The sequence below is a fragment of the Falco cherrug genome, chromosome 8, assembly GCF_023634085.1.
Source record: "Falco cherrug isolate bFalChe1 chromosome 8, bFalChe1.pri, whole genome shotgun sequence".
In the NCBI taxonomy this organism is placed as follows: domain Eukaryota; kingdom Metazoa; phylum Chordata; class Aves; order Falconiformes; family Falconidae; genus Falco; species Falco cherrug.
In genome coordinates, this window is record NC_073704.1 from 12,303,423 (window position 1) to 12,319,627 (window position 16,205).

General features: G+C 37.7%; 1 protein-coding gene across 1 annotated transcript in view; it reads left to right on the plus strand.

Annotated features, from left to right (window-relative positions):
• The window catches only part of ZNF804A (zinc finger protein 804A), a 153,167-nt gene that overhangs the window by 102,511 nt on the left and 34,451 nt on the right, over positions 1–16,205 (plus strand). Inside the window, exon 2 of the mRNA XM_055719457.1 lies at positions 15,150–15,293. Within this exon, the coding sequence (XP_055575432.1) occupies positions 15,150–15,293 (144 nt within the window). The remainder of the gene's footprint in view (positions 1–15,149; positions 15,294–16,205) is intronic.

Genomic DNA, 16,205 nt, shown 5'->3' on the forward strand with positions numbered 1-16,205 from the left:
AAAAATGTACTCTATTGAGGTCAATCTTTGCTTGCTGTACACACCAGCTGTGGACCTGTGGGATGGAGCCAGGTTCCATCTTTCTGCTGGGAACTTCTCCTAGCATGGTTTATTTGGCTCCCGGTAGAAACTTCTGTTAATTTCATTAATGTGAACTAGTTATGAAGTCTTCTCCTAAGTGGTGACCTAATCATTTGCAAGTGATTAGATATTCTTTCATTAATGGTTAGGCTCTTGAGTGTAGCGGGTGGACTGTTTGGGGTTGGTTACTTGGATGTGGGACAACATCTGCTAGGAGTCAGCTCTTCTCTGTCCTCCTCTTTACTCATCCCTTTGGAGTGCTCAGCTGCCTGGAATAAAGACTGAAGCAAGCAACGCTAAAGCCAGGGAGCTCTGAGATTATGCAAACAGCCATTTAAATATGCATTACAAGAATTTACATTTTCACTTACATGCTGTTGAACTATTTTGCCTACTGCTTCTCTTTGTGACTCTATTACTTTAAAATGCAATTTAAAAATACGTTATTTCATAATTATTTGCATGGCACATAGTTACATCATGAAGAATATTATGACTAGAATAGAGTAGGCAGTAAAAAGAGTATTTGTTAATGGAAAAAGTAAAAGCTTCATGGTAGTAAATATTTTACCAATTTATGAGAAAAAATGGTGTAGGAAAGCTTTTTAAAAGGTCAATGAATTTCTATTAAATTGTTCTATTCTCATTGCCTTTAAAAGTAAGCATGCAAGGTCAACATTAAATGCCCTGTGTTCAGCGGCTGAATTGCCATTTAAAGCAGAAGTCAAACGCTTGGCTCAAGAAAGAGAAAGGAGTGAGAGCTTTTGCTTCTTCCTTCTTGCTTCCTTCCGCTTGCTATTGCAGCGTATTGCAGAAATTATTCACAGGAATAATTTTAGTTCCACCTCCTTTGGTAAGACATTTCCAAAATGGAAGTAGTTTGTATGTAGAGAATATACATGTATATATACCATCAACACTAGCCTCTCAAAGTGTCAGATTCAGTCTCGTATAGGTTGTTCTGATGAATCTTGTGATGGTTTTGAATACGTGAAAACCCCTAAAGGAAGTCAGCCAGGGAAAATGCATAACTTCTCCGTGTTGTGCTGTGTTACAGGGCTTTGTGTGCTTTATATCTCACCTTATCTTAGGCATCTCACCTTCCATTCCCATTGCAAAGGCATTTGGTCAGCAGGTGGTTCAGGGGGGAGCTGGAGGCCAGGAGCTGTACATGGTTGGTTGTCTGAAGCTACTGTTGGGGAGCTTCAGTGGTCCTAGGCTTCAGGGGGTCTTTTATATGTGACGAAATGTTAGTGTTGTAGGCATGATCTTAATTTCTCTTAATCGCAGTTGCTGAAGGCTTACGTTTCCATGCAGGTAGGTGCTGTATTGAGTTGGCCAAAGAAAGCTTTTCTTTTAATAAGGACAGAAATCAACACTTAAGTAGCTTCTTTGAAAACGTTTAGCAGAATTATTTTAAAAATCCAAAGTGATTGGCCACTGTCAGAATCTTTATACTTTCATCACTTGCTCAGTTCTGATTACTGAACTATAACCCCCAATTTTAAGGCGACAGGAACACAATCCTGAAAAAATGTTTGAAAAACTTCAGAAGTTCAGGATGCAGAAAAAATAATATAATCAACAGACCTGTCTCACATTCTCAAGGAAAGACGCCAAGTAAAACCAGGATACTGCTAGGCATTGATTCTTTTCTATGTATTTTCAGCTTTCTTTTCAAGGGCATAAATTGTCATTCCCTGTCTGCTAAAATCTTTTTCTCCTATTATTGTTGTTAAGGTTGTTTGGGGTTTTTTTTATGTTGGTTTTTTTTTTTTAATGAGAAGATTGCTAACAGCTGCAGCACCTGCAAAATTCTCATATCAAAGGGATGTTTAATTTACTTTACTTTTAATCTAGTTTAGATTAGAATGACCTTTACTTTGCCTCATATTAAAATCCCTTTCTTGAAAAATTAATGTTTTCCTCCATGTTGCATGTATTGATTATTAGTGCTGGTACTTATTCATAATTAAAATACAGTAGGTAAGAAAACCATTTTAAGGCTTGATCTAAAGCTTCTGGCATTTGTATTTCACTGCATTTTTATATTAACCCTTATAAGCATGTAAATAGAGGAACGTTACTTATTAAAGAGCTGTAAGAAAATCAAATGGGCCCAGTGCTATTAATCTGCCTTTCAAATTTTGGGCTAATCCACCTCAAAAGTGTTCCAGCTGGTACAGGAGTGCAGTGAGTCCTTTTGTCATGGCTTTGGACAGTCTTCACATGAAAATGCAACTTTGATCACAACAGTTACCTGCACAAACCCCAACTAAGAGCCAGTTTTGTTCTGGTTTTTAGTGCTGAAAGTAACAACTGTCTCTTCCAGAAAGTAACTTTTTTAAAAAAAAAAAACTCTTACATAAGCAAGACTCAAGCAGCCAAATACTAGAAAGAAGCAATTTAGCTTAGAAAGAGCTATATAGATTGTGGAGGGTGACAGAAGCTGTCAGTATTGATTTTCTGCCACTTTCCTGTCCAACCTTTTGAATTCCAGCAGGCGCTCTTAAGGGGATGTAGCTTGTAACAAATTAAAGAAGTCAAGGAACAATTGCTGACTCATATTCTGAGAGCTGAGCGAGCTCCTTCGCTATCAGCGCAGTCTTATTGTACACGGGGACATCGTCATTACTTGATTTAATGTGCCTCTGTAGATAAAACTCATTGAAAATCTGTTTATAAAAGCAAGGCTAATGACGATGAATGATGTTCCTTCCCATTTACTTTATTTTTTATACACATGTATTTGTATACATATGTGTATATTTAAGCATATCATTTTAAACTTTGGCTTGTGAAATTCATAACATGCAAAGGGATCAAAATAAACACCAAAAATGTTGCTAAAACTATGCTTAAAACGAAGCCATTAAAATATGCATATATAAAAGCTTCATCTGCGTTGTTGTGGATTAAATGGGAAGAAAAAACCCTAAGTGCTTTGTCTTCATTTAAAGCCTCCTGGCAGCATCTCGACACAAAACTTTAACATGAGCATCCTCTGCTGAGTACTTTCCATTCTATTTGGAAAAAATAAATTGCTTGTCTGGAGTGGTTAAAAGACTTTAATCTAACTTAATCATCATGAAGTATTTTACCATATGATAGATTTTTTTTTGCAGAAATAGTTGGTTTTTCACTGGATGCCCAGAATACATACAATCTATCTGTAGTAGTAATAAACAGGAAAATTCCTTGTAATCATTAGCACAGTTTTAAAGAGACAGTACATTAGCATGTCGTTTTCTCTGTGTGATAAACAGGTGCTATATTAATGTATTTTAAAATCCCACAGGAATATTGATCCATAAGAGCTGTCCATGAGAGCTGCTGTGAGAGGCAGCGAAGGGCTGTGCATCGTTGAGGGAGCAGAGCACTAGATCTGCTGGTACCAGCATTATTGCTTCCAGCTCTCACTAGTTCTGTGCTCTTCCCCCTGCAAAATTTGGCAGAAAATCCAAAAGCAGAAAAGACAGTCCTGACACTGCTTTCTGGTAAGGTCAGGATTAAAACTGCCTTGAGTTCAGACTTCAGGCTCTCCACTATGCTGACTTGTGTTTTTTTAAAACACTATTTACCTAAATTCCCTGGGGTTTATGGGTTGTTTCTTTGTGAAATTAAACCTGGCCTGATAGTTTCCCAAATCCATTTTGGTTACTACAGGTTTGCACTTTAGGTAGTGTATCTTAAGCCTGGTTTCCAAAGTTAGATTTATGCTGCCGTGCTCTGAATGTGCACGTGTTAATGTACATGTCTGCAGGAAATGGTCAAGCCATTTCAGTCTAAATTAACAGAGAGGTAAAAATCTCAAGGGTTTATTTATTTTGCAATGGTGGAGGATCTAATGGAAAAGGAAAATGGGTCCACAGTGTGAGGATATTATTCACAAATGTTGTAGGAACCACACTTGAAGCTCAAGTCCTGAGAAAACCCGACTGCTGCTGCAGTTGCTGGCTGACTTGTGCTGTGTTGAAGGACAAAGTCCAAGATCCAAGGCCCTTTTGAGGTTTGGCAATATATACAACTTTTTGTCGGCTCACTGCTACTCAAGGATTAGTTTTTTAAGTAGGCCTTGCGAAGCTCTGCATCCAGAATGTCAGTTTTATTGTCTTTTATAAAAAGTCATTTTACATCAATATTAAATTTTGGCCTTTTTTTTTCTTTTCCACTATTAACTGTAGCTAGCTGGAATCCTGTGCATCTGACTCCTCTATCAGCAATATTGCAGATACTTTTGGTTTTTTAAGAAAAACAATTAGCAGGTTCAGAAATGCTAGTTTTGCATATGTTCCACCGATGATTCCTGCTGGAAAGCCTGTTGTGCATCCAACAGTTTCCATTGCATGGGGCATTTGTCTGCTGTTTGTTTCTTCAAGACAGCTGGAGGTCCTTTCAACTAAAACCTTCTGGCTGGGCAGGGATGGCTTAAGGCTAAGAAAGAATTGAATAATTTGAGAATATGAAGCCTTTGGAAAAAACCCAGCAGTTTTATGCAAGAAATCTGTTTCTTTTACTGAATGCCTTGAACTGCTCACCGGTTACAGAAGCAGCATGACCTTGAGGCTCAAGGATCCTCCAGTACAGCCAGAAAAATAGATTGGAAGGCAGAAATAAGGGCACAACAAGCCAGACAGACACGTGTATTGAGGAGGAGGTACCTGTAAAGTACCACTTCAGTTTCTGGAGACTTTAAAACTGTCTTTTGTATGCTGTTCAGCCTCCCTAAAGCAATGGGAACCTATAGGCGCTATTCTCATAGAAATGGTCAGTAAGATATCTGGAATACTTTTCATGCCAGAGTTTCAAATTGGACCTGATGGCTTTTGCAATGTCCCTGTTATTAGAAAAATCAAGACCAGCATGTTAGCACTGCTCACGTAAGGTTTGTGGTTTAGCAACCTCCCTCTCTGATAGCTCCTCTCAATGCTGCAGTGTGTGACAGATGGGCAGCGAGAGTCCCTCGAACTTCAGTCAGATCTCGGTCTCTGATGTGGTCCTGAGCTTTTGTGAGTGTGAATTGCAAATGTGTTAACCCCCTTATTTCTTTACCTGACAGCACGACAGCATGTCATTCTCTTCATTTTTGCTCAACTTCAGGGATTTTGGCCATTTGCTAGCAGAAAACAGGACAGAAAATGGAGAAAAATGGAATAGCGTGACTAAGGATCAGCCTAAATGTGTCATTTATGCCAATGTCTGGGTTTAAGTGTGATATTTTTGAGGAAGCTTTGGCTATTTTGTGAATGTGGCTCATTTTCTCTGCATCTCTTTGAATGCAGTTAATAATTCTGGGCAATGCTGTGTAAATGCTTCATCTTTGTGTGTGTTCATCTTGCAGCAAAAGGTGTCACTTACACAGCACTGCTGGCATCAGAGCAACACAGGGCACGGCCATAGTCCTGATGCCGTTCTAAGAATCTCCTTGGAAATGTCATTGGTGGTAGCAGCCAGTAATTTTTTTGGCATTTTCCATCAGCTCATGCACAGTTACTAGACGTAAGACGTTTGAATATGGCCATCCTTGTTGCAGGGCTGGCTGTTACTGAACACTTGCCTGAGTAGGTAGACAGTGAAGAGATGATAAAAACACTTTCTCGTGTCTTTTCTATATCTGACAGTCTCAACTTCAGAAGCGTTTGCCCAACAGTGTATCTTGACACATGGCTGTACCACAGTCTTTCATTTTTTTTCCATTTTCCACCACAAGAGTGAAAAGTATCGAATCAACTGAAATCTTTCCTTCCCCCCTTTGGCCAGGAGGTGGAGTTAAAAATCAGACTTCTATGCATTTATGAGCCTTAAGGGGTCTTTTCCTTTTATTGAAATGATTGACTGTCAATTATCAAGGTTTATGACCTAAAAGCTTCAAAACTTAAGTATTATCATTGACATAAAGTAATTATTCTCATGAGTTGCATCTATTCAAGTAACTCAAGTAACTTTTTGTATATGTGGGCTTCATAGCAATGATAAGTGCTCCATTGGCCATTTGTTTCTCACACAAATCAAAAAGTAAGAAAAACTCATTAAAAGTCATTGGAAAAAAGACATTTGCCATGGGTCACTGGTTACTGTTACTCCAAGCTCCTTTCTTTATTTTCCTTTTCCCATCCACCTTTTTTTTTTTTTTTTTTTTTTTTTTTTTTTTTTTTTAACCTAGGGTTGTTCAGACATTTGCAACATTTTTTATCATCTTTTCAGAGAGAGCAAAGACCCTGCCCATCTCATCTCCAGGCCCATTTCATCTCAAAGATGCTATATCTGTGTTTAAGACCGCAATAAGGTCACTTATAATTTAGCTAGTGTAGTGTAGTGTAGTGTAGTGTAGTAATTTAGCCAGGGTAAATCAGGGCTCCTGCAGGGCTCTTCTCATGCTTTGGCAACTTGCAAAACAATCTCAGAAATGAAAGAACAGGATTTTCAAAACCTGTTTGCGTGTTTGCAAGGCACTGTTCTTACAGTCTTGTTTCTCTTTGTCCAAGTAGTGTTACTGTCTTTTCACTTAGACTGAGCATCACGCTCAATTACTGCTTGTGAAGAGTATTTTGAATCATCCTAAAAGTAGAAGTCTTTATAAGGATTTTTTTCAAGGAGTTTTCTCTATGGGAAATTTAAACTTAATTCCATTTCCCATGAGGACTAACTTTTTCTCTGGGCTTTTCTCAGAGTAAAAAGATTTATTTGCATTATTTAAAGATGCCGAAAGAAATGCCTTTGCTCACCACCACCAATTTTTTTTTGTTGTTGTTTTTGTTTTTGTTCAGATAAAGTTTTTCTGACACTGGTAACACTGAGGATTAATTTTAGGAAAATAAATATTAACTGCATCGTATTGCACTATAATGCAAATCTTAAGCTTGTACATATTAATAATTAGACAACTGAAGAAGCTCAGGAGAGTAATTCCTAGTGGGTTTGGGGGTTTTTGTTAGTGGTGTTTTTTTTAACTAAAATTAAAAGTACATTGGTCCAGCCGTACAGGATGTGTTCCATTTAATAACCAAATGCCGATGTAGGAGATACTTCTTTCCAGCAGGATAAGCTGATACAGACCATCAGCTATGTATCAGAATAGACCATCCTTCTGGTTTGCAACTGGAATTGGTTCCTGTCTGTGTCCAGGACTTGCTGGGCAGGCACACTAACCTGCCTAGGAGTGTTTCAGACCTGGCCCAGTTCTAAGGTCTCTTTTTCCGTGGCTGGGTATTTAAGTGCTTGTGGCATGTAACTTCAATGCACATAATGTAAGGCTAGTCATGACGGGTCCCTGAAGCTATAAAAAAGATAGTAAATTTGCATGGAAAGTTTAATGGTCTGGAAAGCCATAGTAAAATGGAATTGGTGAAAGGTTCTGTGAAGAAAAATCCCTGATCCTGCTGTGGGGGATTTCCAGGAGCACTGACTTCAGCAGGCTCCATGCGCTGTTCGGCAGCGCCCTGCTCCTGCAGTGGACTTGTTGAATTTAAAATACAGTTTGAAACTTCCTCCATAGGGCAAATATAATCTCACAGTTTTGAGACACTGATTTATATTTAAATAACAAAGTTTCAGATTTGTTTGAAAGTAGAATGGATTGCAATTTTAACCAGTCATGGAGAAGTTGTGTTCTTGAGAGGAACAAAATGGCACATAAACATCTTTATTTCAGTTCAAAGATTATGATATTTCCTTTTGCTTCTCTTAAAAAAACATTCCTTAAAAAATATGAGCAGAAGCAGAAAGAATACAAGAAAAATGGTGTTTTGAAAGTTTAGCATAAAAAAATCACTATAGACTTATCATGATAAAAATCTTGCAGAAAAAAAAATTATTAGTCAAGCACAGCAGCCAAAGCAAGGAACACTGAACTCGATAATTACCAAGAACTCTCATCCTGAAAATACAGGTTTGCAGATTTTAATCTGTAAGTTGTTCCGTAGATCAACCATATGCTCAAAATTAAATAAGTTTCATAAGATGGGGTCCAGTTTTCTCTTTCCTCAGCGCCCCGGCCAGCTTGACTGGCAATTTTTGTTAGACCAAAACCTAAGTTTACCAACAAATTAAGGCTTGAAGAGCTCAGAGCAATTTTTTAATACAAATTAATAGCAGCCAGTCAATTTGCAGTCAGTTAACCTGAGGTGAAATAAATAAACAGCTTGCCCTTGCCCTGTTCTTTGCCCTTCCTGGGGTCCTGCCGCGCCTTGCAAAAGATGTTGTCATACCCCTCGGTCTGAGCACAGCCAGCCCTGAATATTGACATTTTTTCTAGCGCTTGTTTTTTGTGCTCAAGAGGGGTTTTCAGTCCATCTCCAGGGCTGCAAGTTCTGCAGGGTTAAAAGGCACTTCATTTAGTTTCATGTGCCGCTGGTAGGATCAAATAGAAAACTTGATTTTCCTGAAGAGTCTAATTACATTAGACACTTACCTGTCAATGACATTACGTTAAGTAGCTACGAAAGTCTTTAGATGACTACATGCCTGCTATGAGGAAATGAAATGCCAAAAATCAACCCCATGATGTTTTAAAATCAAAATTCTGCTCTAATTAAAGTGTGTGACTGAACTATTTAACATGGGAGAGTAAAGGAGATTGGTACCAGGCTCCTCCTCCTTCCCTTACTTAATGACACATTAAACAGCGATGAAGATTTAGTGAAGAAGATATCTAGAGTTAAACCTTCTTTTTTTTCTACAGAAAAACCTTCTTCAATTCCACCGTGTGTGTACGTCAAAAGATTAGTAGTAGACATGGGGTAAATATTTTTTTTTTTTCCGTTATCACTAGACCCACACTTTCTTGTAAGCACTGCTGAAGAGTTCCTTCTTAATACTAGTATCCAAGCAAACGTGTGTCTGGCATTCTCGCCTTGTGAGTGCATGCTCTGCCTGGAAGTAATTTTTAAAGCACCAGAATAAATTAAATAGTTCTACATACCTAGGCACAACAGTTAGTTTTAATGGCAAAAAAAACCCCAATCAAGTGATTTCATGAGACCCAGTTAAAAGTAATTATACGGTATAAGTACTTTAAGTAAGTTAATGAGACAGACAAATCTGATAACAAATTGCTGTCTCATCATAAGATTGCTTTCAAGTTAATCCAATCCATCCTAACAGTGCAGGACACTGTTCTGCATTGCTTTGCTCTCTGCTGAGTCCAGCTTTGTCCCTGGTCACATCCATCTCACCCCGCTTAGGGCAGGGGGGGCAAAATGCAGCTGTTTGCCTTAGTAGGTGTGTGGTTAACGAATCTGGTGTTTCAAAAACCAATGATGGCATTAGGAAGCAAACAGCACTAATTTGAATAAATTCTGCTATTTCTTCCTGATTTCACTATGTTATTTAACCTAATGTTAAGGGTGTTTACCTAAATGTGAAATACTCTCTGTGTGTTTATTAGGAAGATGAGAAACCAGTTTTATAATAATTTGCATGTCCTTAATATCATTTTCAAGTACACACGTAGCAGAATACTGATTAACTCTCTTGTACGTAATAAGTGTTTTGGTTGTAACTGGTTGTTTGCAGTTAATCTTGAAGAGAAAATAAAGGCAGAGCGTGTGTTTTTTTCAGCCTCTGATGTTCAATTAATGTAGGGGTCTTCAGAGTACCACTCCTTTCTTGAGCCCATCCTCATCCACTGCAGTGAAACAATGAGGTCATTGCTGGTAGGTACACCTGTGCCTAAAAGGAAAGTGTCAGAAGGGATCAAGAAATCAAGGAAATAGCATCTGATGTTCATGGCCTTGTGAGTTTTAGGTTGCTATCACATCTCTCAACTAATGGGAATGTTTCAGGTAGGCCAATCAAAAAGGTCTGATGATATTCTTGGTATATATTTTCTCAGCCAGACTCCTTGGTATGAAACTGAAACTCACTATACACTGCTTGGAAATGAATTTGTTAAGATCAATGAGTAATTTGATCAATGTATCTCATTGGCTTTTGCTTTGATCTCACCGGCTTGATAAGGACAAGAACCTTATAAATAATTAGATTTGGTACTAGACTGCTTTAACATTATTAATGCAATCTATTTTTTATTTATTCCTTCAAGTGCATCAGTGAATGATGTATAGACTGCTTACATGAGAAAAAATAAGTAATATGAGAAGGTATTAAAAAATTATGTGTACCAAGTAATACGATAGTAGAGGAGATGTTAGCAAATCATACATCTTATTCAGTTAAATCTGCTTCTTTGTACTGTCTTTATAACACCTAGTAAATATACCACAAATTAAGGGAATCTGCTGTTTATCATGTCCATGGGTATCATAGTTAATTGACTATAGAGAAGGGTGTTCTTAAGCTATGGCCAGTTTTTTCCCTTGGTTTTGGGGTTTTTTTGTTTGTTTGTTGGTTTGTGTGTGTGTGGGGGGGTGGTAACAGCATATTTTTAGGCAGGTTCTGTCATATAAATACAGCTAATATATAGAGTAGCTTTGCCACATCAAGAGTATTAGCTCAAGTTTTTGACAGTGTTCAAAATACACTTTTGCGCCTTTTTTTTTTTTTTTTTAATTTGCTTTTTTTCCCCTGCAGTTATTGGGACAGAAAAAAAATGCTTTAAATAGTTTTTGTGAAACCAGGTTACACTGGAACATCTGTCGGGTCTAATGTGATCTAATCCGGAGGATCAGGCCGGAGCAGTCTAATCCTCTCTGGGATGACTGTACCAGTAAATTATCCTCAAGAAGGGGTTTATTTCTGTAATACATTTTACTTTGCAGTGACTGTAGGCCTGACCCTTTTAAGCCTACAGTAAATGCAGAATAGCTTACTGCAATAAAAGGAGCTCACGTTTATTGTAAAGTAAGAATCTTCACACTGGCAGTCACCATGGAGTAGATAACGTATTGTAATTTCACATTCTTACCTTTTTTTTTCCTAGCTGACCTTTCTGCAGACAGTAGAAGTATGGCCTGAAGTGCGCTCCATAAAAATATCCACTAGATTGACGCATCCAGACAACTCTCCAAAGTTATCCAAGTAGTGTTTAATGTTTCTGTCGCTTTCCTTCTTTCTTTTTCTCTCCCAAAATGGGGGCAGAAAGTCTAGTCTAGTTGGTGACAGGTAGCCCCTCTGCAGATGAAGCCTGTTCCTAATCCAATTTATCAGATGTTTGCAGTAGTATTTGCCCAGGCTTAAGGCTTTGGAGGATGGAGAAGATGGATTTAGAGAAATAAAGCCAGCTTATAGATGTGATCACTTATTAGAGATCTTTCATATAAATTATGAAAAATAGCTACAGTGAATTATAGCTGTAGGCTTTCAGATAATAAGCCTTTCAGGAAAAAAATAATGAAAATAAGCGACACTCAGTTCTGAGTTTCATTACCAAGCTGAATCATAATTCAAAGTTCTTGTAAAACTTCCAGGACAGTTTTCAAATCTTGATGAAATCATGACTAAACCTGATCGTGTTTAACCTGTTTAAGTGAGTTTTTTGGCTGCTACTTTACTCCAGGGCTATTCCTCTCCAATGATTTTCCAGGTCATTTCTGTCTGCAGTCCATTGTCCGATACTATCAAGGGCCAAGGACTGTAATTTTTTACTGTCAGTTTCTGGGCAGTTATCCCTCATGAAAATTGATAGAGCTAGCAAAAGCCTCTTCTTCCAAGGTAGAAGTGTATCTATCTGTAAAATCGATAGAAATAGCCTAGCAGGCAGAGAACCATCAGCCTGTGTGCTCCTCTTTCCATTCCCTGTTCACCCTTGAGATGGGACTTCCCTTGGCTCCCAGCACTAAAGCAGCAGCAGGAATGTATCCTCAGTCCTGCCACGGCCCTGGGGATCCCACGGCCACAGGGAATCTCCTCAACACCCTCCATTAAGGGTGTTAGAAAAGGTATTTTTGTGCGTGTATGTGCAATGCAGTAAGGTGAAGTCACGGAAAGGACTAACAAAGATGTTTGGAGAGGTGGTTCAGTGTCTTTTCCCACCAGATTAAAAGAAAATTGTGAAGTCTCATCAGGTAGTCTTAGGAGCTAACATGAAGAAACTACCTTTTTTGTGTGTTTCATGATTGTTTGAAGTGCAACGCAATGCAGAATTGTGCAAAAATAAACATTTCTGCTACTGTTCCTTTAGAAGTTTTTGCTGTGAATGTATTCCTATTGGAGGTAGATACTTCATTGTCAACAATTAATAGTTAATGCTATTGCCCATGCTTAGACCCCAAAGCCGGTACCTCAGCCATGAGGTTTGTTAATGGCCATTGCTGCCACTGAAGAAACGTGAAGTTTTTGAAGTCAGGTGATGTGTAGTAGTTGGGTAGAAACGTCTTCTGCCAGCAAAATATTGCACAGTGGCAAAGGGTGTCGGTGATAAAGGAGTTCTATAAAAATGTTGGTTTAGTGCTCTATCGTGATTTAAAAAATTTCCTATGTTAAGACAGTACAAAAGGAATAGGGTAGAAAATAGAGAATATCAATATAGTACTGCACAGCGCAATGGTATATCGTGTTATCATGTCTTCTTTTGGTGAAAAGAACAAGCAGAGGTTGGGAAGTGGCCTTGGTACAAGGAATGCCTGAATAAACTAGAACTATATCATTCAGAGAGCGACAGTGAGAGGCAGTGTGGTAGGGATTGTATATAATTATGAATGAGCCAGTCAAAGGGAATGAAAAATGTGTGTGTATGACCTTTTCCAATATGCAAAACCTAAAAGTAGCAGAATGCAGCTGCAAAGCAGAGGGAACGGTCCTTAGTTAAGAGTCGCTTTCCTTAGTTACACAGAATAAAATCTTACACGGGTTCAAAAGATTGACCTGAATCAATATAACCATTTTTATGTTCCTAAGGTCAAATATTTGTGGTTCTTACCATGTAAAAGTCCTGGGTTTCCCCTTCCCTGTGTATGATCGAACTCCTTTATTATATTTCATCTACTTACATGCGCCTAATTTAGATGATGTGATGACATTTTTTACTTGCCTCCGAAACCGTGGTGTAATGCTGTAATGTAAAATTAACCCTACCCTCAAAAGAACCCTAGCTGAAGGAATTTAATAGTAGAACCCCCAAGATCATGATGAAATTTTATTGCTTTGCAGTATTCCAGTGTCTCTGCTCTATGAGGATGCATTGGCACATCAAATATAATTGCATTCAGGTTGGGTTCTGCTATACAATAAGTGTATTGGTTCAAAAATGGTGCTTTATGTCAAAAGGAACACCAATGAAGTTCCGTAATTTTTTTTCAAGCTATTTTGCTATATCAGTAAGCCTTGCAAAATTTTGCTTGAGAGTTAATCAACAACATGGTTTGACATCTTTTACAAAGGAAAATTTATATTCGATTCACTGTTCTTGTCTTAGAATCCATCACACCCACCCTCGTCCTTCACAGATGTCATATATAATATTTCAGATTTCTTTAAAAAAAAGCAAAATTAGATGGCATCCCTTTGTAGGCTACGAGAATTGTTTTTAAAGTGTTTCAAGGGACTGTATCTCCTTAGGGTCTTTATATGCTGTCTCCACTGTTTTCCTAAACATAGGCATCTTGGTAATAATTTAAGTGGTTCAAAACCTGTAGTTTCTTACTACTTGATAGCAAGAATTAAGGTTCCCAGGCTAGGTTTCCATACAGCATAAATATACTATTTCAAAGTATAAAATATTTCTGTTTCTTGAAATGAAATGCTAACTCCTTTTGGTTTTAAACAGAACAGATTTTATGAAATGCTTTAGAAATGTGTGAGTTTCTCACGTGTCAGCAAATATTCAAAATTCTTTTAACGGACAAAATTTTGAGGAGGTATTACCTCAGTTTGGGTATGAATCAATGGTGTTTGCTAGCAGTCCAATCATACCGAATTATATTTGGAGTACTATTTTAAATAAGTACTTTGTGGATGTAATTCTAATTGTATGACTATTCCTCCCTTTTTTTTAAAATAAAAATTGTGACTAAAATATTCTAATGTGATAAAGTTTCCATTTTGGAATTATATTGGGTGTATGAGATCTAAGCTGTGAAAACTGCTAGCAAACAGGGACTTTTTCCCCCAAATTAACTCAGTTTAAGGTGTTCTGGCTATGAGATCATGTTTTATCTTAATCTAACAGAACAAGTAAAAAGGCAGAAACAAGGAGAATTTAGGGTCAGTTGCAAAGAGCTCACAGTGTTGAAATTTCTTTAAACAAATCAAAGGGGTATTAATGGTATTTGTGGCATTTGGGATTTCAGGGTGTGATTCTATCCCAGGCAGACTTGTCAAAAGCAAGAGTCGTTGCACTGAAATTATACATGCTCAATGTTTAACTGGTATTAAAGTAATTTGAGATGACAGACCATTTCCATGCTCTTTCAGAACAGGCCATGTTACCATCAATGTATTTAGGAAATTAATAATATTATTTTATATAATTTGCTCGTAAATGATAAGCAAGGTGGATTGAAATGCCTTTGCTGACGTACGGTAAGCGGAGATGTGTGTCTGTCCTTCTAATACTGGATGACAAATAACAAAACTATGAAGGGTGCTCATTACATCTCAGATATGAAAATGTTCCTCGTGTTTTCATGTGTACACGTATATGCCTTCAAGAAGTGTGTATACGTATATGCCTTCAAGAAATGTATATACGTATGTGCCTTTAAGAAGGACCCAGCAGGGTTTCTTTGATTTTGTTTTCTGTTTAGTAAGTGTGCTTTCTGCTTTCTTGTAAAAGCCTGATAACTAAATTATTGTCGTTTGTATCTTCATGCTTATTCTGCTTGGGTATATTACCTAGCAGATCCTTGGAGCAGTGAGTCTTGGATCGAAATTAACTAGAAAATAGCCTTCAGCATGATAAATATGTGTGTTTAGACAGAACCTGGGGAAATCCTTCTAGCCTCTGACAGAGCCCCTAAAGGGAGCTGGCAACTGTATAGCAAATTGATGTGTGCAAATCTTCAGCCTCGCAGCAGATACAGTAAATATGTGCAGTGTAACACAGCAAATATGTGAAGGCTTTTACTTACAGAGGTGTGTAAATGTTTACAAATATGATTAACTGCAGAGCACAAAATCCATTCGCAGCATCAAAGGCAAAACTAAAATTACTTTTTCCCACCCCCCTCCAGGATTATGCTGAAAAGAAAAACACGATAGCAAAAGCTCTGGAAGATCTTAAAGCCAACTTCTACTGTGAACTCTGTGACAAGCAGTACTATAAACACCAGGAGTTTGACAATCACATTAACTCTTACGATCATGCTCACAAACAGGTAAGAAGAATCTGCTCACTACTTCAACTTAGTTTCAGGTGGAATAATGAAGTAAGATGTCCTTCAGGTGAGCCTGGAAATCAGGGTTGATTTGTGCCCAAAATTCAGGTTCTGGGAAGCAAAATACACTGTTTTCTTAGAAAGAAATCTTGACATGAAGATGTTGCTTCACGTAACAACTCAGAGTTGAAAACTCTGAGATGGAAAGAAAGGGAAATGTGAACATTTGAAATGTGAAGGTGAACAGGGAATGATGAAAAAATATGATTAGGAGTGTTAATGTAGAGTTTCCTTGTTAGCGATTTAATTTGGCACATAAATACTGTGGTATACCTAAGAGATGACTTATGGGAAGCATTTGTTATAACAGATGTGGATAAGAAACTCAACGTAATTTTTGGTAAATTTTCTTTTAGTGCAGATACCATTCTGAAATGGGCTATATGGTTTTACTTAAATATACTGAATATTAGAAAACTGCAGTTATGAAAAGTTTCTGGCTCAGCTCACAAGCAGATACATGTTAGCTTTAAAACATTGGCATTTGCATTTTTACCACCGCATTTTATCACTGCACCTCCAAGTTGTGTGTCCTGCTTTGGTAGTGTAAAAGCAGTGCTTCCACATAACAAGAGAGGCAGTGCATCCCAGGGTAATGTCCTGGTTGCCTGAGGAGTCAGGACTATGTAATTTGGAGGAAAAGACAATGCATCTTGACTGTACTATAGAGATATTTTATGATAATGTAAAGATATGTAATATGTGTGCAGGAAATTTCTACTTAGTCCACTTAGCTGACAATTATTCTGTATCTATTTCTTTTTAATTATTTAATCTGGTGAAATCATGTGGTTGTGGATCTGGTTGATTGCTTTTCTTTCTAATTGAATCTTCCCTTGTCCTGTAATTCTG